At 21.4% G+C, this 24,026-nt stretch overlaps 3 protein-coding genes across 3 annotated transcripts; all 3 read left to right on the top strand. All coding sequences in view use genetic code 6, as the record gives it.

The window, feature by feature from the left end:
• Positions 1 to 774: 774 nt before the first annotated feature.
• TTHERM_01247810 (PAS domain S-box protein) lies at positions 775 to 5,456 on the top strand (the record flags this gene model as incomplete). Its single annotated transcript, XM_001029909.2, has 5 exons — positions 775 to 1,008; positions 1,187 to 2,096; positions 2,255 to 2,473; positions 2,547 to 5,349; positions 5,432 to 5,456. 5 exons carry the CDS (start codon positions 775 to 777, stop codon positions 5,454 to 5,456), a joined length of 4,191 nt encoding a protein of 1,396 aa, XP_001029909.2.
• A 3,255-nt stretch (positions 5,457 to 8,711) lies between these two features.
• TTHERM_01247800 (PAS domain S-box protein) lies at positions 8,712 to 12,960 on the top strand (the record flags this gene model as incomplete). The annotated part of the gene is made up of 5 exons (XM_001029908.2): positions 8,712 to 8,942; positions 9,147 to 10,059; positions 10,362 to 10,580; positions 10,647 to 12,831; positions 12,909 to 12,960. The coding sequence occupies 5 exons, from the start codon at positions 8,712 to 8,714 to the stop codon at positions 12,958 to 12,960; spliced, it is 3,600 nt and encodes a 1,199-aa protein (XP_001029908.2).
• Positions 12,961 to 17,276: 4,316 nt separating this feature from the next.
• TTHERM_01247790 (transmembrane protein, putative) lies at positions 17,277 to 21,373 on the top strand (the record flags this gene model as incomplete). Its single annotated transcript, XM_001029907.2, has 4 exons — positions 17,277 to 17,844; positions 18,205 to 18,423; positions 18,490 to 21,115; positions 21,310 to 21,373. 4 exons carry the CDS (start codon positions 17,277 to 17,279, stop codon positions 21,371 to 21,373), a joined length of 3,477 nt encoding a protein of 1,158 aa, XP_001029907.2.
• Between the last annotated feature and the right edge of the window lie 2,653 nt (positions 21,374 to 24,026).

The following is a 24,026-nucleotide window of genomic DNA, read 5'->3' as shown; positions in this document are numbered from 1 at the left end:
CAATCTATCAAAATACTACAAAATATACTTATCTTTATATACAACACTATACAATAAATGGCCTCTCTATGTATCTCTTAATATCTGCTTTTATATTATATCAGATAACACCTAATAACACTCTACTTCTATTGTAGTAATATCTTATTTCAATACTATCTTAAATCTTGCCATAGGTAAATTAATTAATTTTATTACTTTTAAATTCTAATAAAATTTTGTAATTGTATCTATCTATCTTTCTACCTCTCTTTCTATCCATCTAATTTAAATTATTAATTAATTTGTTAAATAATATTAGTTGTTATTTTTACTGTAGATTTTTAATTAATTTGATTACTTCATTAAACAAGAGAGTAGTAAAAAAATTAGCAAGACCATCGTTTTTTTTATTAAATAGGATATTTCTTGGAGATTCATGACTTCAGCTATTAATTTAGAGAATAGCAAAACTATTTAGCAAAACAATCAAATAACCAAAAATATTTATTATTATTTCTAAGAATAATATTGATTTTTCTGTATTAGTTTTAAGGAAGCAAATTTGTTGCTATTTACTCCTTTTTCTATTTTCTTTTAGAGGTTACTTTGCTAATAATCAATGATGAGTATTTATCAAAAGATATTAATAAAATTAATTACTATTTAAGTGCTACATCACTACAAATATCACTTTGTATTTTGATACAAACTTTTATTTTTTAAAATAGTGATGTTACTTTTGCGTGCATTATTACAGTACCCGTATCAATTTAGTTAATTAATAATTACAAAATGAAATAAGCGGAAAATATGTTTGATTAATTTTCTAATCAAACAGACATTTTATAATGCAGTGCCTCTAAATTCTTAGTAAATATAAGAATACTTTTTGATCATGTAATGCTAAGCTAAGAAAACTATTTATAAGGAGGATAAGGAATTAAGTATGAAACGATTATTCAAATCCATGAATAAAACTGCAAAAATCGCAACTAATCTTGCTTTTGTAGCAAGTACAGAAGATCTGTAACATATTTAAAATATTTAATTCAAAAATCAATTCTCTTTTGTGATTATTTTATTTTGAAAATAATTACTTTTTGATTAAAACAAACATTAAATTTTCTATTATAATTTCTATCATTTTAGTAAATTATTACATTTATTTTTATATATTAATTAATATTTAATGTTTAATAAATAGAATGATAATTAAACTTTAAAGATAGAAGAATTTTAAGCTTAACAATTTAGAATAGAATATGCTAACAAAGTTATTTTAGAATTATTTGAAATTTATATTCACAGTAATCACTAAAATGATAACCTTAGTTAATTAAAATTATCACATTTAAACTACCTTTATGATATTATCAATGATCCAGTTAGAGTTCTTGTATATCTTTAACAAATGTCTATAAGCTATTTGAATGATCAAAATATTGGACTTAATGAGAAGTTTTATTTTTAATCTCTAAAGGAATAAATTTTAAGCGATTATTAAATGAAAATATTTGATTCTAACATAGAAAATTAAAATATAAATATGATGGAGGTCATTCTATTTGATGAAAAAATTAATGTCTTAAAAGAAAAGATGCAAAAAGTTTTATTTAAAGTTGGTCATTTTTATGATTTTTTATGTGGAAATTTTATTTGCTTAGATGATTTAGAAAGTATGTATTCCCCTTTAATAAATTTAAAAAAAGAATTAGAATAAATCATAATTGATTTGTTTTAAATAAATTCCGAAGACTTAGATCTTTAATATCTAACAAGCATTTATACATAGCTCTTAGATTTCTAAAATAGAAGAATAAAAGAATTTTAGGAAACTGCTAAATAAATTTCAATAAGGAACTCTAATAAGTAAAAAAAAGTTATCTAAATCAATTAAGAATTGTCTAAAACATGCGTTTTATTCACTTCTTTGATTGGAAAAGACTTCTTAGTTAATAAATCTACAAACCAATTTAAAAAAATATTTGGATATGATTCTGATTACATTCAAGGAAAGCCATTAAACCTTTTAATCCCAAATATGTTAAAAAAACATCATAATTAAATGATTTAATAATTTATTGATGAGCAATCTATGAATATTATCATCTAAGGTAATTTATTTTAATTTACTTTTTAAAATTTTAAATTAATTGTAATATATCATAAATTTACAATACTAAACTAAGAAAATTTTAAATGTTTTTTATGTAATTAATTTATGATGATTTAAGGTATTTATCCTAGTTTTATTTATTTAATTAAATCAAAGGAGAGAGAAATGTGTTTGCATAGGATAAAAATGGATTTGTTTTTCCTATTAGCTTGAGGATTAAGATACAAGTTTTTGAAAATGATTTCGGAGTTTGCTCCTTAATTCAAAAATAAAAATAAGTTTTTTCTTATATGTTCTTTGAAAACTAAGGAATAGTTACTGATTTTTCTAAGAAAATATTTCTTGACATATTTTAATCTCATGGCTATAAAATTGGTATATTATTTTCCTTTCAAAAACAATAATTTTCCAATATTTATAGTTTTAAACAAAAATTGTCTTTTAATAGGTACATAATTTAACATATTTGACCTGGTTCCCTCTCTTGAGAGCATAGTTCAGACTAAATAGTTAAACAAAGAAAGTAATGGCTTCTTAATTATAAAAGATTCATCAAACTTAGTACCTTATCAAAAATAAACTCCTCTCGAAAATTATGTTTAATCACCTAAAAATATTAATAATTATTTTACTTTAAGTGATCAGGTTTTTCATATCAAGTTTAAATATTTTAAATATTCTACCAAGAACTAAGTTGATGCCAACTACATTTAAATAATTTCTTATCAAAAGGAGACTTGCCCAGTTAAAAAAATGTTTATCTTAGATGAGTTGAATAAATAGAAAATTTTGAAAGAATCTTAAAGTTTTTAAAAAAATGATGAAAATTAATAAAGCTTAGATATTTTAAATTCATTGTAACAACAATTTTTTTCTACTCGTGATTTCTCATAAATAATTGAAAATTAAGATTTAATAAATATTAATATTAAAGAAGATTGCTTAAATAGCTTATAAAAATAATAAAGTAAAACAGATAAAACTCTAAACTTAAAAGAAATATACAAACTTCAACATTAAAGCAATTATTTGCATTAAAAACAATTACAAGACTTAAGATTTTAAAAAAATTTTGAAAATCAAACTATAAATACCTACCTCAAATAGAATGATATAAAATACATCATTTCAAGTGGAGTATATGATAAATAAAACTAAGAACTATAATATTAAACAATAAACTCTCCAGTAGGAGTTTCAACAAACTTAATTGAATATCCAGAGATGATTTTATCACCTATAATTTTAAGCCAAGAAAGACAATAAATTCTCATAAAACCAGACGAGCAATTAGATTCTATGCTTTAGCTTAATTAATAAAATTAATTAGATTGTTAAAATTTTTAAGAGACATCATTAATCAAGAATTCTTCTCACAGAAAACTGAACAAAATTTTCAACAAAAAAAACAAAAATGTAATCGAAAATAATAGCCTTAGTATAACAAGTAACTCCTGTAATCCATTTAAAGAAGAGAGTCTTGGCGATGGTTTTCCATATGAACAAAAAAATAAAAATTTTAAAGAATAAGAAGAATTAAGGGATGAATTAAAAAACGAAATAGCTAGTGTTAACTCTAGCAAATTCAGTACTGAAGAAATTATGAAAAGAAAAATGATTTAAAAAATTAAAAAAACAGAATTTACTAAAGGACTCTATTTAATGAATATCTCTGGATTTTTAGCTTTTATCATTCTTAGTATAGTATCTTTAATTATTTATTTTTAGAATTTAAATAGCTTAGACTCATTTATTCACTCATTTTTGAAAATTGATGATGCTATATATTGCTTTATAGATGTAATGAATCTACTGGGTATAAGTAACTACTAAAGTTTAATGGGATTCAGCTAATCCTTTATTTTAGACAGTCTAGATCTTTAAAAGAATGAATATAATTAAACTGATTATCAGTAATAAGTAATATTATAAGACTATAATTCTAACTTTTAAAAACTTGTTTTGGATAATGACAGTGGTGACTAACTTTATGATTTGCAAAACAACATGTTTTAAATTCAAATTTATGCAGCTGGATTTTACAACAATGCATAAGGACAACAAAATTAAATAACCACTTTTCAGCAAAGTCTATAATACACCTTAGGCGAGTTTTTCTATGAAATAGCATTATATTATCTCAATTATGAGGAACAGTAAGAAGATTTTATATGGGGAAATATCTATAACTTCAAGCAAAGAATGAAAAATTTACAATTAATTGTCTAAAATTATGCCAAAGATCAATTCAACAACATGAATTTATATTAAACATTTGCAATAATTTTATTTGCAATCATAAGCACTATTCTAATTTTTTCAATATTACCTCTATTCGCTGTGATTCAAGTTTAAAAGGAAAAGATTTTAAAATTATTTGGTACATTTTCTCCTTCTATTATTGAGTCTCAAATCAAATAAATTGAGCTTGGTCTATTTAAAATTGAATAAAATAGCTTGTAAGGATAAATTGATAGTAGTGCAAATATGCATAAAAAAAATTTAATTTAAAAAAAGTGTGTAAAAAAAATATTAGATTTTAATTTTAATTCAAATTAACACATTGACGAAGCATAAAAGAATTTAAATATGTCATTAATCAATTAAATTCCTAGATATATTCCAAGATAACTAGATAAAAGGAACAGATAAATGGCTTCTTTTAGTAATGTTAAGAAATTTAACTTAATCTTGTTTTTATTTGGGATAGTTGCTGTAGCACTTCTTATAATAATACCTATTTTAAATTTAGTAGTATTTAATCCTTTCCAAATTGAATCAAAAGCCACGCTACAAGATAGAATTTCTTTAATTGATATTTTTTCATTAATAATTGAAAACTTGTCTCCTAATATGGAATAAATATATCTAATTTTTTCAAGCTCACCTACTTCTACTTCATATTATTAAACCTACTTATAAGATCTATAAAATTAAAACTCAGAATCCTTTTAATTTCTGTAAGATTTGACTTCTGATTTTTAGGGAAAAAGAAATAATTAAGGCATGTATGTGGATTTTTACTAGAATTTGTTAAATTCAAATGTATGCCAAGTGAGATAAAATTATCCTTAATATTTTAACTCTAATATAACTGAATCAAACTGCAATAACTTATTTAATGGAATATTATAAAGAGGATTAATATTTTCAGTTTAAAAGGTGTTCTAAACATTTTAAGAATTGTATCAGATTTATTCAATTTAAGATATCAACTAAGTTACAGATGAATTCATTTACTTCCAAACTTAGTATTCAATAATTCAATTTAAATAGCTGATTCAGGTAATTTCAGAATCAGTTAATGGAATTAGATAGTATTAAAATGACTAGCTACAATCATATGAAAATTAATTGAAATAAAATTTGCTTTACTTCTTTATTATCCAATTAATAATTATTTGCATAGTATTTTTGATTGGATGGATTTACCTCTTTTACTGGTTTAAAGGCTAACTCAGAAATACAACTAAAATATTTACGATTTTCCACATAAACCTTCTTTATGAAAATTAATTTATTTAATAATATTTTAAATAAATGCAAATTAGGAGCTGAAGATTGATAGATAATTAGCCTATAAAAAGGATATATTTTTTAAATGTCAAATTAAAATCTTTTTAAAAGTCATCAAAAATACAATAAATAGCTGTTTCTTCATTTCAAACATACATTAGGTTGTTTGGTTGCATGAATTTATTCATAAAATTTAAAAGCAAATTTTAAAAAATTGAAAAATAACAATAATTTTAATTTTATGTAATTTTACCTTTATTTTATATCACGTATTTAATTAAGCCTATTAGGAATTGAATATATTATGTTGTTTAAAATTTAAATATCAAGTTATTCCAAAACAATTTTTGCTTTGTTGATCAAATCTTTCTTTTTTATAATCAAGATTTCTTAACATGCTATTTTAATAAAGCCCAAAAATTATAAGATTTAAATCTATATAGAAATAGCAGGATTTTTGATACTGAAAGACTAAATCCTAAAATGTTATTTATATATATAGGGTTGCACAATATTAATAGCAAAAGCTGGTTTTAAAGTATAAAATGGTAGCTAAATTTAAATTATCAACTGTAAAATGAGTGACAAGTTTAAAAAACATCATCTTTTTAAAAAAAAATCATTAAATTTAAAATTAATTTTTAGAAAAAAAGTAGGCATCAAAATATAGAAAACAAACGGACCTTGTATCCTAATAAATATTAGTAATAAAATGAATAATTTCTTCAGTAAAAATTCAAAATTTAAAAAGTGAACTTACTTTTTTTAAATGCAAATTATATAATATTTTATTAGATATAAAAAATCAATAACTCATCATTTGTATTTTAGATAATTATGAAGATTTTGAAATAAATTGTAAAATTTTAAACTTACTTTTATTAATGATTAAAAGTTACTCTTAATTAAACCAGATTGACATTTTGAATTTATAGTAAATAAATAACTCTCTTCCTAAGGGTACATATTCAATAGACTTTTAAAATATAATAATAAAATTAAATTATAATTTTTAAAATTAATCATAATAAATAAATAAAATTTTGAATATTTTATATTTAAAAGTACATTTTATAAAGCTATCATTGTTTTTTTGTTTGTTTTGGATTCATAAGCTAAATTAAATATATTTCGTATTAAGAAATAAACCATACATATATATAGATATATATATATATGTTTACAAAATTCTAACAATGTAATTGTCTTTATTATTAAGTAAATATTAAATAGTAAAAACATTTATATTCAGGCAAATAAATAAGAATTTTTAATTTCTTAAATGTGATTTTTGTAGTTGTTTGTTTTTCTCTTGGTTCTGATTTGATTAGTGATTAAATTTTTTTATTTGTTTAAATTCTGAAGGTTAAGAAATGATGAGGTAAATATAGTTCCATTATATATAAATTAATACTCAATTTATTAGTACTTAATTAGATCTATTTACTCAAATTATCAAAGAAAAGTGCAGCTAGTTTGGAGTATATAAATTAATTAATTAATTTATATTTTAATAAAACTGAACCCATAAAAGTTTTGTTTTATTCAAGAGAAATTGATCTATTTTATTTATTTATATTTTTAGATTAGTTATTCCTTAAAAACAGGTGCTTAACTCCTATATTTATATTAAAATGTATTATTTTATCAATTTGAAAAAGAAATTATTTTTTAAATTCTATTTTTTAATGCTAATTTAACAAAAAATATATTGAAAATAAGAAAAATTTACACTCGAAATTTCCAAACAATCTAATTGAAAGAAATAAATGATCTAGATAACTAATTAATTTTTACGAAAAATTCGATCTCTACTCTAAATCACCAAGAACAATCTTATAAATAAATTTATTTATCATCAATCAAGATAAAGTTTATATTCCTTCAAATAAATTAAGAATTAGAAAAAAGAAAAATTGATATAATCAGAAAGATAAATAAAATGAGAAATACCAAGGCTAGGTAAAATACCTAAAAAGGTTTATAAATGAAATAATGCTTTAATAGCTTTAAACTAAAATAATTTTATTTAAGCCATATGGTTAGATTAATTCGTCCAATTAATCTGACTAAAAATATATCAGTTTTAATTGTCATAATAAACTGTCTAACTATACTTTCGTTTGCAATAAAGAACTAAAACATTAGCTAAATGTAATAACAACAGACTATTAAATAAAGTAGAATCTATGATATATCAAACTTTATAAAATATTTATAGATCATACCATTACTAAAAGATTATTTCGCCCCATAAATCTATTATAAAATATTATTAGTAATTATTTCGTTAATCTTAAATAGTCTCTTTATCCTTAGTTTAGTCTTTTTGTTTGCTTTTAGAAAACTGAATCTGACAAAATATTACGAATTATTTTTCTAAATATTTACTACAATCTACAATAAATGGCCATTTTATGTATTTATTAATATCTCTCTAAATATTCTATCAGAAAATAATGGTACTTACTCTCTAGCTATTATAATAATATCCTATATAAATGTTATTTTAACTATAGCAATAGGTAATTTATTAAATTATTATTTTTTTAATATAAATTAATTTCTGTGTATTCATTCATCAATTTAATTTGCTAAATTTTGATTAAATCTGACTGACATTAATTATATGAATTGAATTCATTTATAACATGATAAACATTAAAGTCTGTGTAAACGAGCATAATAAATGAAACTTAATTATTTTTATAAATAAATAGGATATTTTTTAGAAGTACATAATATCAGCTACTCATTTTAAGAAAAAAGCAATTACTTAGCACGATAAGCTAGTAAGCAAAAATTATTCTTAGCTATTTTAAGAACAGTTTTAATATTTCTATATTAATTTTAAGGAGAAAAATTAGTTGTTATTTATTCTTTCGTCTATTTTCTGCTTGAAGTTACTTTCTTATTATTTGATGATCACTTTTTATCAAAAGATATCAATTAAATCTACTTCTATTTATGCGCTTCTTCTCTTCAAATCACTTTCTGCTTTTTAATAGAATTGTATATATTTAATTGTATTGATCTGATCTTTGCTTGTATAGTAACAGTGCCTTTATCAATTTAAATCATCAAAAACTACAAAGAAATGTAAAATCAAAGTCTATTTCAAGAATTTTCAAATAGCAGAGACCATTAAAAATACAAAGATTGGAAATTCTTAAAAGTTATAAGAATACTTCTCAATTAAGCAATATTGAGCTAAAATAACTACTTTTTAAGAGGATAAGGAGTCAACTATGAAATTATAATTTAACTTCACGAAAAGCAATGCACTGATAATAATCAATTTTGTTTTTGCCATAAATTCAGAAGATACGTAACAAATTTTTTAATTCTGAAATAAATTACTTACAACAAGAAAGAAATTGTTACATTTTTAAAAATTTAATTAATTAACTAATGATATTTTTAAGTCATTAAAATATTTTTTTGATTGATGCCAAAAAAATTTGCTTTATTTTTAACTTTTTAATTAAAATGATATTTTTATAATAAATTTTACACAAAAATTAACTTAAAGGATAATAAAGAGTCATTGAAAATTCAAGAATTATCTGAAATATAAGAATATGCTCAGCTTGTTATATTATAATTAATAGAAGCCTTTATCTAAAGCAGAGAGAGAAAAAACAAGAGCGAGAGTTCTTAGTTACTAAAATATTCATATTTGAATTACCTTTATGAAATAATCAACAATTCAACTAGAGTACTCGTATAGCTTTAAAAAATATCAATATACAATTTAAATAAAATGAATAAAATTAATTTAAGAGATTAATTTTACTTTGAGTAGTTGAAGCTATAAATTTTAAATGATTACAAAATAAAGCTATTTGACTCTAATATAGAAAATTAATAGCTAAATATGATGGAAGCCATTCTATTTGATGATAAAATAAATATATGCAAAGAGAGATTTAGTACTCTTTTATTGCAAATAGGCCATTTCTATGATTATTTAAGTGGAAACTATATTTAATTGCAAAAATTACAAGATATATCTCTCCCTTTAATAGATTTAAACTAAAATTTAGAATAAAATATTGTTGAGCTTTTTTAAATCAACCCTTTAGATTTTGACCTAAAATATCTAACTAGTATATACATCTAACTTATTGATTTCTAAAACAGAAGAGTTAAAGAATTTCAGCAAGCAGCTTTGGATCTTTCAAAATAGAAAACTGATAATTAAAAAAAATTAGTTGAGATAGGCTAAAATTCAGAAAAGATATGTGTGTTTTTCACATCCTTCATAGAAAAAGAATTTTTGATTAAAAAGACTTCAAAAACATTTGATAAAATATTTGGTTACAGTTCTGAGTTCATCCAGGGAAAATAGCTCAATATTTTAATACCAAACCTTATTGAAAGGCAACATAATTCAATGATTTAGGCATTTATTGATGAATATTCAATGGAAATTATTACCTAAGGTATTTTTTATTTCTTAGCATGCATTTTTTAAATTAAGTTATTTAATAGAGAAATACCTCACATTTTTAATTCTGACAGATATAATTAATTTATTCATCTTTTAATTGTATCAAACAATTAATTTTGAAAGTTATCCATCCATCCATAAATAGCTAAAGCTAAAAAATTTTGCAAAAATTTTTATAAAAATTTTTCTTTTGATTGAAAATTTGATGAACCTTATTAGAAAATTTACAATTTGTTATTTTTTTTATTCTTAGGAAATTATTTTTGTTTTTAATAATTTTATAAATAAATAAAGGAGAAAGAAATGTATTTGGTTTGGATAAAAATGGTTTTGTTTTTCCTATTAGTTTAAGAATAAAAATACAAGTTTTTGAAAATGATTTAGGAGTTTGTACTCTCGTTAAGAAAAATAAATAAGTATTTTAATACATATTTTTTGAAAATGAAGGAATCATCACTGATTTTTCAAAAAGAATATTTGTAGACATATTTCAGTCTCTTGGGCTTAAAAAATGTAAAATATTTAAAGTTTTTTTGAAATTATTTTTAAAATAAAAATTATTTAATTAATTTTGAACAGAATAGCAATTAAACATTTTTGAGCTAATTCCTTCTCTTGATGATATTGTTAAGACTTAATAGATAAATATACATTTAAGCAGTGTTTTAGTTATCAAAGAATAATATTTAAGCTAAAATAATAAAAATCACTTTCCATAACCAAAATAATTTAGCAATTTATTGACTTAAAACGATGAAATTTTTCAAATATAATTTAGATATTTTAGCTATTAAACTAAAAATAAAGTTGATATTAAGTATATTGAAATAGACTTTTACTCTAAAGAAACAAACACAGTTAAAAAATCTATGATCTTAGATCATTTAAATAAATAAAAAATAAAAAAAGAATCAAAGATATTTTAAAAATAAGAAAGTTAATAAACTTTCGAATTTACCAATTCTTTATAGCAATAGTATTTTTCTACAAAAGATTTCACCAATGTTTTTGATAACTCTGATTAAAATCCGATCAAGTAAAATGAAGATTTCAAAAATTATTAAAATAATTTATCAAAATAGTAAACGCTAGAAAAAATTAAACCTGAATAAACTCAAAACTAAAATGATTCCAAATAACTTACATTTTAAAATAGTAACAATAATTATCTAAAATATTTATAAGATTAAGCATTTTTAAAAAGCTCTGAAAATTCAAATATTTATCAAAGAAACTATGACCTAAAATAGCTCAATTCGAATGGATTATATGATAAATAAAATCAAGAACTTTAATTATCTATGATAAATTCTCCAAACAAAATGATGACTTATGCTGCTGATTAAACCGAAATGATTTTATCTCCTGCTATTTCTCATTTAGAAAAATAATAATTTCTGATAAATTAATCAAATGAATATTATAATTTGAAACTTTATCCTTAATAAATTTAACAAAATGGTAATAACTTACAAGAATAATCTCTAAACAATATTTTTTCATAGTAATATCTAAATAAGTAGCATAATCGAAACAATACAGCACAAAATTAGCATATCAAATCAAATAGCTTCTTATTAGAAAATAATTTTTTAGAAAAAAAACATACCAATGAAGAGTTATCAGTTGTCAAAAGAGAATTTAGAAGTTTTAACAACTTTAGAGAATAAGAAGATTTAAAGCAAGAGTAAAAAAACGAAATAGAAAGTGTAAACTCCAGTAAGTACAGTACTGAGGAAATTATGAAAAGGAAAATGATATAAAGAATAAAAAAAATGGGCTTTAATAAAGGATTACAGCTCATGGTTTTTGCAGGAATTTCAGCATTTGTTATTTTAAGTATTGTATCACTTATCATATATTTTGAAAATCTAAATAGTTTGGATTCTTTTGTTTAATCATTTCTAAAGATTGATGATGCTCTCTACTGTTTTGTTGATGTAATGAATATGGTTGCACTCAATAACTACTAAGCAGTTTTGGGAGGAAGTTAATCTTTCATTTTAGATGACTTAGATCTTTAAAATTATGAGAATAAACAATCAGATTATTAGCAATAAGTGGTCTTGTAAGATTATAATACTAGTTTATAAAAGCTTGTTATTAATAATGATAGTAGTGATTAGCTTAAAGATTTATAAAATAATTTATTTTAAGTTCAAATTTACTCTGCTGGATTTTACAATAATAACAGGGCTTTAAAAAATTCAACCACTACTTTTGAATAGAGTCTATAATACACCCTGATGCAATTTTTCTATGAGATAACATTTTATTATCTTAGTTATGAGGAGTAGTAAGAAGATTTTATTTGGGGAAACATTGTCAGTTTCAAATAAAGAATGAAAAATTTATAGCTGATTGTAGAAAATTATGCTACAGAATAATTTAATAATATGAATTACTAGTAAATATCTGCAATTATTTTATTTACTTCTATCAGTACATTGTTAGTATTTTCAGTTTTACCTATTTACATTGTTATTTAAATTTACAAGGAAAAGGTTTTGAAACTCTTTGGTACATTTTAACCATCAACAATAGAATTTTAAATAAGATAAATAGAGCTTGGCCTTTTTAAAATAGAGTAAATCAATATTTTGGAGTAAACGAATAACAGTACTTACTCTAATAAAAGATCTACAAGTAATAGAAAGTAAATATAGCAAGTAAGGGATTTAAATTTCTTTTCGAATTAGCAAGAAGAAGAAGAATAAAAGTATGAAAGAAAATTAAACTATCAAATTCCTCTATATATTCAAAGGTAGTCAGATAAGCGAACTAGAAAAATAGCATCGTTTAGCAACATTCCAAAATTCAATTTTGTTTTATTTTTTTTAGGAACTATTGCTGTAGCCCTCTTACTCGTCATGCCTATATTAAATTTAATTGAATTCAATCCTTTTGAAAGAGAATCAAAAGTTACTCTGTAAGATAGAATTTCTTTAATCGATGTTTACTCTTTAATAATAGAAAACTAATCTCCATAAATGGAGCAAGTTTATTTAATAGCTACTCGCTCCTCACCTTAGACTTCTTTCTATTATAGCTATTTAAAAAATCTCTAAGATTAAAATAATTAAGTCTTCTAATACCTTTAAAATTTAACTGCAGGCTTAGGAGTTCAACGAAATAATTAAAGAATATTCATAGATTTTTATTAAAATCTATTAAATGAAAATGTGTGCTCAGTTAGATAAAATTATCCGTAATATTTTAATTCAAATATAACTGAGCCCCGATGCAATAAACTATTTAATGGAATATTAGAGAGAGGCTTAATATTCTCAATCTAAAAAGTTTTTTAGACATTTTAAGAATTATACTAAATTTATTAAATTCAAGATATTGATGACCTTACCAACTAGTTTATATATTTACAAAATTCTTATTCATTTATAGAATTTAAGCAACTAATTTAAGTAATTTCAGAGGTCATAAATGCAATAAGATAGTACTAAAATGAACAACTGTAATAATATCAAATCAATTTAAAGCAGAGTTTGCTATATTTGTTTATTATTCAATTGATAACTATTTGCTTAGTATTTTTGATAGGTTGGTTATACCTCTTTTAATGGTTTAGAAAATAACTCCATAGCATTACCAAAATATTCACTCTATTTCATATAAATCTTCTCTATGAAAATGATTTTATTTAATCATACTTTAGATAAATCTCATAGAAGTAGCGTTGAATAAAGAAATATAAATATTGGCCAGCTCATTTTTTAAAATAATATTTTGTAACTATATTTTTTATTTAAATAATGTAAAACCGTCATTAATAATATTTTTTTTACACCGTAAGCTTCGTTTGTTTTAAATGAGTCTTGATTGAATATTTTTGAATTGCTATAAAATAAGTAAGTTGATAACCTATTCATTATTTTATATTTAAAATCATAAATTCAAATAAGATATATCTTAATATTTGTAATAAAACATTTGTCTAAATTTCTTTTAATTAAATATTCATTAGAATAAATAGATAGCCTATCGAAAATTAAAAAGGTATTTAACTATAGTAGTAAATAAATAATTTATCCAGTAGAAATTCAAAATTTAAAAAGTGAACTTACTTTTTTTCAAATCAAATTATATAATTATTTTATTTGACATAAAAAATAAAAAACTCTTCACTTGTAATTTAGATCTTTTATAAGATTTTGAAATAAATTGTACAATTATAAACTTACTTTTATTAAGGATTTAAATTTACTCTAAATTAAAACTGATTTACACTTTGAATTTACAGTATATAAATACATCTCTTCCTAAGGATACATATTGAATATATTTTTTAAAAATAATAATAAAATTAAATTATAATATTTAGAATTAATCATAAAAAAATAATATTTTGAATATTTTAAATAAAAGCATATATTTTTTAATACAATAATTGTTTTTGATTCAAAAGTATCGTTTAAATTAAATATTTTTCATATATCAAAAATAAACCATACATATATATGTTTTCTAAATTCTAATAATGTAATTACTTTTATTTTTTAAGTAAATATTAAAGAGTAAACACATTTATCTTCACGCAAATAAATAAGAGCTTTTAATTTCTTAAATATAATTTTTATATTTGTTTGTTTGCTCTTTGTTTGTTTTTCTATTTGTTTTGATTTGATTAATGATTTAATTTTTTTATTTGTTTAGATTCTGTAAGTATCATAAGTTAAGAAGAATTGTGGTAAATATAGTTCCATTAAATATAAATTAATATTCAATTGATTGGGACTTAATTATATCTATTTACTCAAATTATGAAAGAAAAGTGCAGCTGGCTGTGAGTATTTTAATTAATTAATTTGTCATTTAATAAAACTGAAGGCATAGGAGTTTCTTTTGTTCAAGAGAAATTAATCTATATTATTTACTAATATTTCCATATTAGTTATTCCTTAAAAAACTGTATTTAAAGTTCCTATATTTATTTTAAAATGTATTCCTATATCAATTTTAAAAAGGAAATTATTTTTTAAATTCTATTTTTTAATGATAATTTAACAAAATACTTATGGAAATAAGAAAAAATAACATTCTAAATTTCCCAAAAATCTAACAAAAAGAAATAAATAAATAAATTAGCTAGATAACTAATTAAATTTCACGAAAAAGCTGATCTCTCTAAATCACCAAAAACAATCTTATAAGTAAATAAATATATTTATTATCAATCAAGCAAGGTATAGTTTTTATTCATTCAAATAAAGAGTTAGAAAAAAAAGCAAATTGATATAATCAGAAAGATGAATAAAATGAGAAATACCAAGGCTACGTAAAATACCTAAAAAGATTTATAAATGAAATAATGCTTTAATAGCTATAAACTAAAATAATTTTATATAAACGATATGGTTAGATTAATTCGCCCAATTAATCTGACTAAAAATATATCAGTTTTAATTGTCATAATTAACTATCTAACTATACTTTCGTTTGCACTAAAGAACTAAAACAATAGCTAAACGTAATAACAGCAGACTATTAAATAAAGTAGAATCTATGATATATCAAATTTTATATAATATCTATAGATCATACCATTACTAAAAGATTATTTCGTCTCATAAATCTATTATAAAATATCATTAGCAATTATTTCGTTAGTCTTAAATAGCCTTTTTATCCTTAGTTTAGCCTTTGTCTTTGCTTTTAGAAAACTGAATCTGACAAAATATTATGAATTATTTTTCTAAATCTATACAACAATCTACAATAAATGGCCATTTTATGTATTTTTGAATATCTCTTTAAATATTCTATCAGAAAATAGTAATACATACTCACTTGTTATTATATTAATGTCCTATATAAATGTTATTTTAACTTTAGCAATAGGTAATTTATTAAATGATTATTTTCTTAATTTAAATTAATTTAGGTGTTTTCGTCAATGTAATTTGCTAAATTTTGATTAAATCCAACATTAATTATATTAATTGAATTCATCTACTATTTGATGAGCATTAAAATCTTTGTAAACGTGCACAATAAATGAAACCTAATTATTTTTATAAATAACATAGGATATTTTTTAGAAGTACATAATATCAGCTACTCATTTTAAGAAAAAAGCAATTACTTAGCACAATAAGCTAGCAAGCAAAAATTATTCTTAGCTATTTTAAGAACAGCTTTAATCTTTCTATATTAATTTTAAGGAGAAAAATTAGTTGTTATTTATTCTTTCGTCTATTTTCTGCTTGAAGTTACTTTCTTATTATTTGATGATCACTTTTTATCAAAAGATATCAATTAAATCTACTTCTATTTATGCGCTTCTTCTCTTCAAATCACTTTCTGCTTTTTAATAGAATTGTATATATTTAATTGTATTGATCTGATCTTTGCTTGTATAGTAACAGTGCCTCTATCAATTCAAATCATCAAAAATTACAAAGAAATGTAAAACCATAGTCTATTTCAAGAATTTTCAAATAGCAGAGACCTTTTATTATACAAAGATTGGAAATTCTTAAAAGTTGTAAGAATACTAATCAATTAAGCAATATTGAGCTAAAATAACTACTTGCTAAAAGGATAAGGAATCAACTATGAAATTATAATTTAATTTCATGAAAAGCAATGCACTGATAATAATCAATATTGTTTTTGTCATAAATTCAGAAGATATGTAACATATTTTTTAATTCTGAAATACATTACTTCTAACAAGAAAGAAATTGTTACATTTTTAAAAATTTAATTAACTAATTAATCATTTTTTAAGTCATTAAAATTTTATATAGATAGATTGATACCTAATTAATTTACTTTATCTCTACATTTTTAAAATCATATTTTTAGAATAAATTTTATTTAAAAATTAACTAAAAGGATAATAAAGAGTCATTGCAAATCGAAGAATTATCTGAAAATCATTTCAGGTAAGAATATGCTTAATTTGTAATATTATAATTAATAGAAGTCTTTATCTAAAGTAGCGAAAAGAACAACTAGAGCAAAAATTCATACATACTATAATTATCATATTTGAATTACCTTTATGAAATAATCAACAATCCAACTAGAGTACTCGTATAGCTTTAAAAAATATCAATATACAATTTAAATAAAATGAATAAAATTAATTTAAGAGATTAATTTTACTTTGAGTAGTTGAAGCTATAAATTTTAAATGATTACAAAATAAAGTTATTTGACTCTAATATAGAAAATTAATAACTAAATATGATGGAAGCCATTCTATTTGATGATAAAATAAATATATGCAAAGAGAGATTTAGTACTCTTTTATTGCAAATAGGCCATTTATATGATTTTTTAAGTGGAAACTATATTTAATTGCAAAAATTACAAGAAATATCTCTCCCTTTAATAAATTTAAACTAAAATTTAGAATAAAATATTGTAGAGCTTTTTTAAATCAACCCTTTAGATATCGATCTATAATATCTAACTAGTATATACATCTAACTTATTGATTTCTAAAACAGAAGAGTGAAAGAATTTCAGCTAGCAGCTTTGGATCTTTCAAAATAGAAAAATGATAATTAAAAAAAATTAGTTGAAATAGGCTAAAATTCAGAAAAGATATGTGTGTTTTTCACATCCTTCATAGAAAAAGAATTTTTGATTAAAAAGACTTCAAAAACATTTGATAAAATATTTGGTTACAGTTCTGAGTTCATCCAGGGAAAATAACTAAATATTTTAATACCAAATCTTATTAAAAGGCAACATAATTCAATGGTTTAGGCATTTGTTGATGAATAAGCGATGGAAATTATTACCTAAGGTATTTTTTATTTCTTAGCATGCATTTTTAAAATTAAATTATTTAATAAAGAAATACCCCACATTTATTTTTAATGTTTCCAGATTAAATTCATTCATATTTTAATTGTATCAAACAAATAATATTGAAAGTTATATATCCATAACTAAAGCTAAGCTTTTTGCAAAAAATTTTCAAATTTGAAAATTATTCAAAAAAAAATTTTAAATTTTTTCATTATATTTGAAAAAAATTGATTTTATTTTTGTTTAATAATCCATATTTAAATTAAATAAAGCAAGATAATAAAATTTAATAAGTTGATTTTATAAAATGATTGAAAATTAAAATTTTGTTTGAATTATAAATAAATAAATAAAGGAGAAAGAAATGTATTTGGATTGGATAAAAAAGGTTTCGTTTTTCCTATTAGTTTAAGAATAAAAATACAAGTTTTTGAAAATGATTTAGGAGTCTGTTCTCTCGTTAAGAAAAATAAATAAGTATTTTAATACATATTTTTTGAAAATGAAGGAATCATCACTGATTTTTCAAAGAGAATATTTGTAGACATATTTCAATCTCTTGGACTTAAAAAATGTAAAATATTTAAAGTTTTTTTGAAATTTTTTTTAAAATAAAAATTATTTAATTAATTTTGAACAGAATAGTAATTAAACATTTTTGAACTAATTCCTTCTCTTGATGAGATTGTTAAGATTTAATAGATAAATATACATTTAAGCAGTGTTTTAGTTGTAAAAGAATAACATTTAACCTAAAATAGTAAAAATCACTTTTCATAGCCAAAATAATTTAACAATTTATTTACACAAAACGATGAAATTTTTCAAATATAATTTAGATATTTTAGTCGTCAAACAAAAAATAAAGTTGATATTAAGTATATTGAAATAGACTCTTATTCTAAAGAAACAAACACAGTTAAAAAATCTATGATCTTAGATCATTTAAATAAATAAAAAATAAAAAAAGAATCAAAGATATTTTAAAAATCAGAAAGCTAATAAACTTTTGAATTTGCCAATTCTTTATAGCAATAATATTTTTCTACCAAGGATTTCACCTATGTTTTTGATAATTCTGATTAAAATCCGATGAAAAATAATGAAGAAATAAAAAATTTTTAAAATCATTTTTAAAAATAGTAAACGCTAGAAAAAAGTAAACCTGAATAAATTCAAAACTAAAACGATTCCAATAAACTTACATTTTAAAATAATAACAATAATTATTTAAGATATTTATAAGATTAAGCATTTTTGAAAAACTCTGAAAATTCAAATATTTATCAAAGAAACTATGAACTATAATAGTTCAATTACAATGGATTATATGATAAATAAAATCAAGAACTTTAATTATCTATGATAAATTCTCCAAACAAAATGATGACTTATGCTGTTGATTAAACCGAAATGATTTTATCTCCTGCTATTTCTCATTTAGAAAAATAATAATTTCTGATAAATTAGTCAAATGAATATTATAATTTTAAACTTTATCCTTAATAAATTTAACAAAATGGTAATAACTTACAAGAAATATCTCTAAACAACATTTCTTCTTATTAATATCTAAATAAGTACCATAATCGAAACAACATAGCTCATTATTAGCATATTAAATAAAATAGCTTCTTATTAGATAATAATTTTTTAGATAAAAAAATTACTAGTGAAGAGTTATCTGTTGTCAAAAGAGAAACTAGAAGTTTTAACAACTTTAGAGAATAAGATGATTTAAAACAAGAGTAAAAAAATGAAATAGCAAGTATAAACTCTAGTAAATACAGTACTGATGAAATTATGAAAAGGAAAATGATACAAAGAATTAAAAAAATGGACTTTAATAAAGGATTACAGCTCATGGTTTTTGCAGGAATTTCAGCATTTGTAATTTTAAGTATTGTATCGCTTATCATATATTTTGAAAATCTAAATAGTTTGGATTCTTTTGTTTAATCATTTCTAAAGATTGATGATGCTCTCTACTGCTTTATTGATATAATGAATATGGTTGCACTCAATAACTACTAATCAGTTTTGGGAGGAAGTTAATCTTTAATTATAGATGACCCAGATCTTTAAAATTATGAGAATTAACAATCGGATTATTAGCAATAAGCGGTCTTGTAAGATTATAATACTAGTTTATAAAAGCTTGTTCTTAATAATGATAGCAGTGATTAGCTTAAAGATTTATAAAATAACTTATTTTAAATTCAAATTTACTCTGCTGGATTTTACAATAATGCTAGAGTTTAAAAAAATTCAACCACTAGTTTTGAATAGAGTCTATAATACACTCTGATGTAATTTTTGTATGAAATAACATTTTATTATATTAGTTATGAGGAGTAGTAAGAAGATTTTATTTGGGGAAACATCGTCAGTTTCAAATAAAGAATGAAAAATTTACAGATGATTGTAGAAAATTATGCTACAGAATAATTTAACAAAATGAATTACTAGTAAATATCTGCAATTATTTTATTTACTTCTATCAGCACGTTGTTAGTATTTTCAGTTTTACCTATTTACATTGTTATTTAAATTTACAAGGAAAAAGTTTTGAAACTCTTTGGTACATTTTAACCATCAACAATAGAATTTTAAATAAAGCAAATAGAACTTGGCCTTTTTAAAATAGAGTAAATCAATATTTTGGAGCAAACGAATAACAGTACTTACTCTAATAAAAGATCTACAAGTAAAAGAAAGTAAATATAGCAAGTAAGGGATTTAAATTTCTATTCGAATTAGCAAGAAGAAGAATAAAAGTATGAAAGAAAATTAAACTATCAAATTCCTCTATATATTCAAAGATAGGTAAATAAGCGAACTAGACAAATAGCATCATTTAGCAATATCCCAAAATTCAATTTTGTTTTATTTTTTTTAGGAATTATTGCTGTAGCTCTGTTACTTGTTATGCCTATATTAAATTTAATTGAATTCAATCCTTTTGAAAGAGAATCTAAAGTTACTCTGTAAGATAGAATTTCTTTAATCGATGTTTACTCTTTAATAATAGAAAACTAATCTCCATAAATGGAGCAAGTATATTTAATAGCTATTGGCTCCTCTCCTTCGAATTCTTACTATTAAAGCTATATGCAAAGTCTCTAAGATTAAAATAATTAAGTCTTCTAATACTTTTAAAATTTAACTGCTGACTTAGGAGTTCAAAGAAATAATTAAAGAATATTCATAGATTTTTATTAAAATCTATTAAATGAAAATGTGTGCTCAGTTAGATAAAATTATCCGTAATATTTTAATTCAAATATAACTGAGCCTAGATGCAACAAACTATTTAATGGAATATTACAAAGAGGCTTAATATTCTCAATCTAAAAAGTTTTTTAGACATTTTAAGAACTATACTAAATTTATTAAATTCATGATATTAATGAGCTTATTAACTAGTTTATATATTTATAAAATTCTTATTCATTTATAGAATTTAAGCAACTAATTTAAGTAATTTCAGAGGTTGTAAATGCAATAAGACAGTACTAAAATGAACAGCTGTAATAATATCAAATAAATTTAAAGCAGAGTTTGCTATATTTGTTTATTATTCAATTGATAACTATTTGCTTAGTATTTTTGATAGGTTGGTTATACCTCTTTTAATGGTTTAGAAAATAACTCCAAAGGGTTACCAAAATATTCACGCTATTTCATATAAATCTTCTCTATGAAAATGATTTTATTTAATCATATTTTAGAAAAATCTCATAGAAGTAGCGTTGAATAAAGAAATATAAATATTGGCCAGCTCACTTATATTTCATACACTTAAAATAATATTTAGTAACTATATTGTTTATTTATATAATGTAAAACTGTCATTAATAATAATTTTTTTCACCATAAGCTTCGTTGTTTTAAATGAGTCTTGATGTTTATTTTTATGGAATATTCATAATTAATTGATAAACTTTTTAAAAATAAATTGCCAAAAAATAAAAAATAAATGAGATATTTCTAATATTTATATTTTTAAATATAGTTTTTTTTATAAATTATTATATCTCATTATTATTAAACAAAAAAAAAATAAATTAATATAAAAAAGTATATTTATTTTCAAGTATAAAACAAATATTTTTTTCAGAATATTATTCTGTTATTTTTTCTAAAATTATGTATTCTTTAGAATAATATTATTATACTTCTGATCTCTATTATATATGTAATTATTTATCTAAAAGATATATGTAGTTTTAAATTTTGTTACATTTAATGGTTTAGATATGTAAACAGACAGATATAAAGATAGACAGATTTTAAATACAAATAAATGATTTTTGATATTAATTAAAATTTTTGTATGTGTTTTTATTTGTTAATTTGTAATAACTTACGTAGAGTTTTTTTTTTAATTTCGATATTCTTTACAGAATATAAATTAAGGTCTATAAAATATATTGATGGATATTTTGATTTGGTAAATAATGAAAATACTAATTTTTAATTAAATTTCTTGTATGTGTCAAGTTGACTTACTCAACTTATAGAATTATTTTGACAAAACTTATTATTCTTTTAGTATTTGTTTACATTGAGTCATATCCCTTCCATTCAATCGATTAAATAAAAAAAATTTCAACATATTATTTAACTAGTTCAGTAACTAAGTACAAAAAGGAAGCTTGATTGATTAGAATAAGCATGGAATTTAAGAAAGTTAAAAGAAAATTATAAAATCTATTCCATATGTATATTTGAATTACTTAATCTAATTTAATAATGGAAAAACTTCTCTTTAAAGTTATAGATAAATTAATCATTCTGAATTATTAAAAACTGGCTTAACATTTATTAAGGTGATTTCAAAAATTGGTAGATATATTTGCTTGAAAAATAAGATTAAGAAAAAAAAGATTAAAGAAAAAATACAAATAAATCATAATTTTAATAAATAAGTAAGTAAAATGAGAAGTAAGAAGTTTAAGCAAGCTTTATAAAGCGATTCTTTAACAAATTTAAGATTTAATTGTTTCAGGCGTATAAAATAATTTTATATTAATGATATGGTTAAGCTGATTCATCCTTTAAAACTTAGCATAAATGTGTCGATTTTAATTGTTATAATAAATAATCTTACTTTGCTTTCGTTTATATATAAAAATGAGAGAATAGATTCATCGCAGTAAACGCAGACAATATAATAAAAAAGAGTGTATGATGTGTCCAACTTTATCAAATATCTCTAAGTTATTCCATTGCTTAATGATTATTTTACTCCATAGTTGCACTCTTATGAAGTTTCATTGGCTATTATTTCGTTTGTCTTAAATGCATCGTATATCCTAAATATTATTTTTGATTAAGCGATTAGGAAATTTAAAATAAAAAAATACTTCAAGCCTTATTTCCTATTTTACACAACAATCTACAACAAATGGTCTTTTTATGTGTTTCTTAACATCTCACTAAATGTTATTTCATAGAAAAACTAAACATATTCAACTTATATTGTGATCATATCATATTTAAATGCTGCTTCTACTCTACTAATAGGTATATAAATAAATTTAATATGTTTTGCTACTTTGATTTTTTAAATGAACTTTAATTTATATCCATAAAATTAGATAATCAGATTATGATAAAACCTAACATTCATTATCTTAATAAATCACATTCATAAATTACATTTTTTAAATTAATTTAGAGTTTTTATTGTAATAAGCAAAACCTCTTTTTGAATTTATTAGGATATTTTCTAGAGATTCATGATTTCAGCTACTCATTTATAGAGTCACAAAACTATCTGGCGAAATAATCAAATCAATACAAATTATTTTTAATGTTTTTGAGAACAATTTTAATATTTTTATATTAATTTTAAGTCCACAACTTACTAGCTGTTTTCTCTTTTTTTTACTTTTTCATTGAGGTTACTTTATTATTATTCGAAGATCATTACTTATCTAAATATATCAACAAAATTTACTGCTATTTATGCGCTTCTTCACTACAAATTTCTCTTTGTATTTTGATTGAAATATACATCTTTCCAAACACAGATGTAATTTTTGCTTGCATAATCACAGTCCCTTTAACAATTCAAATTATAGTAAAATACAAAGAATATTATGATTAAAGTTTATTCTTTTAATTTACAAGTGAGAGAGAGCTTTTTGGATGCAATAATTCCAAATTCTT

The sequence above is a fragment of the Tetrahymena thermophila genome, assembly GCF_000189635.1.
Source record: "Tetrahymena thermophila SB210 genomic scaffold scf_8254477, whole genome shotgun sequence".
In the NCBI taxonomy this organism is placed as follows: domain Eukaryota; phylum Ciliophora; class Oligohymenophorea; order Hymenostomatida; family Tetrahymenidae; genus Tetrahymena; species Tetrahymena thermophila.
Note: the sequence above shows the minus strand (reverse complement) of the source record. Positions and strands in the feature narration are given on the sequence as shown.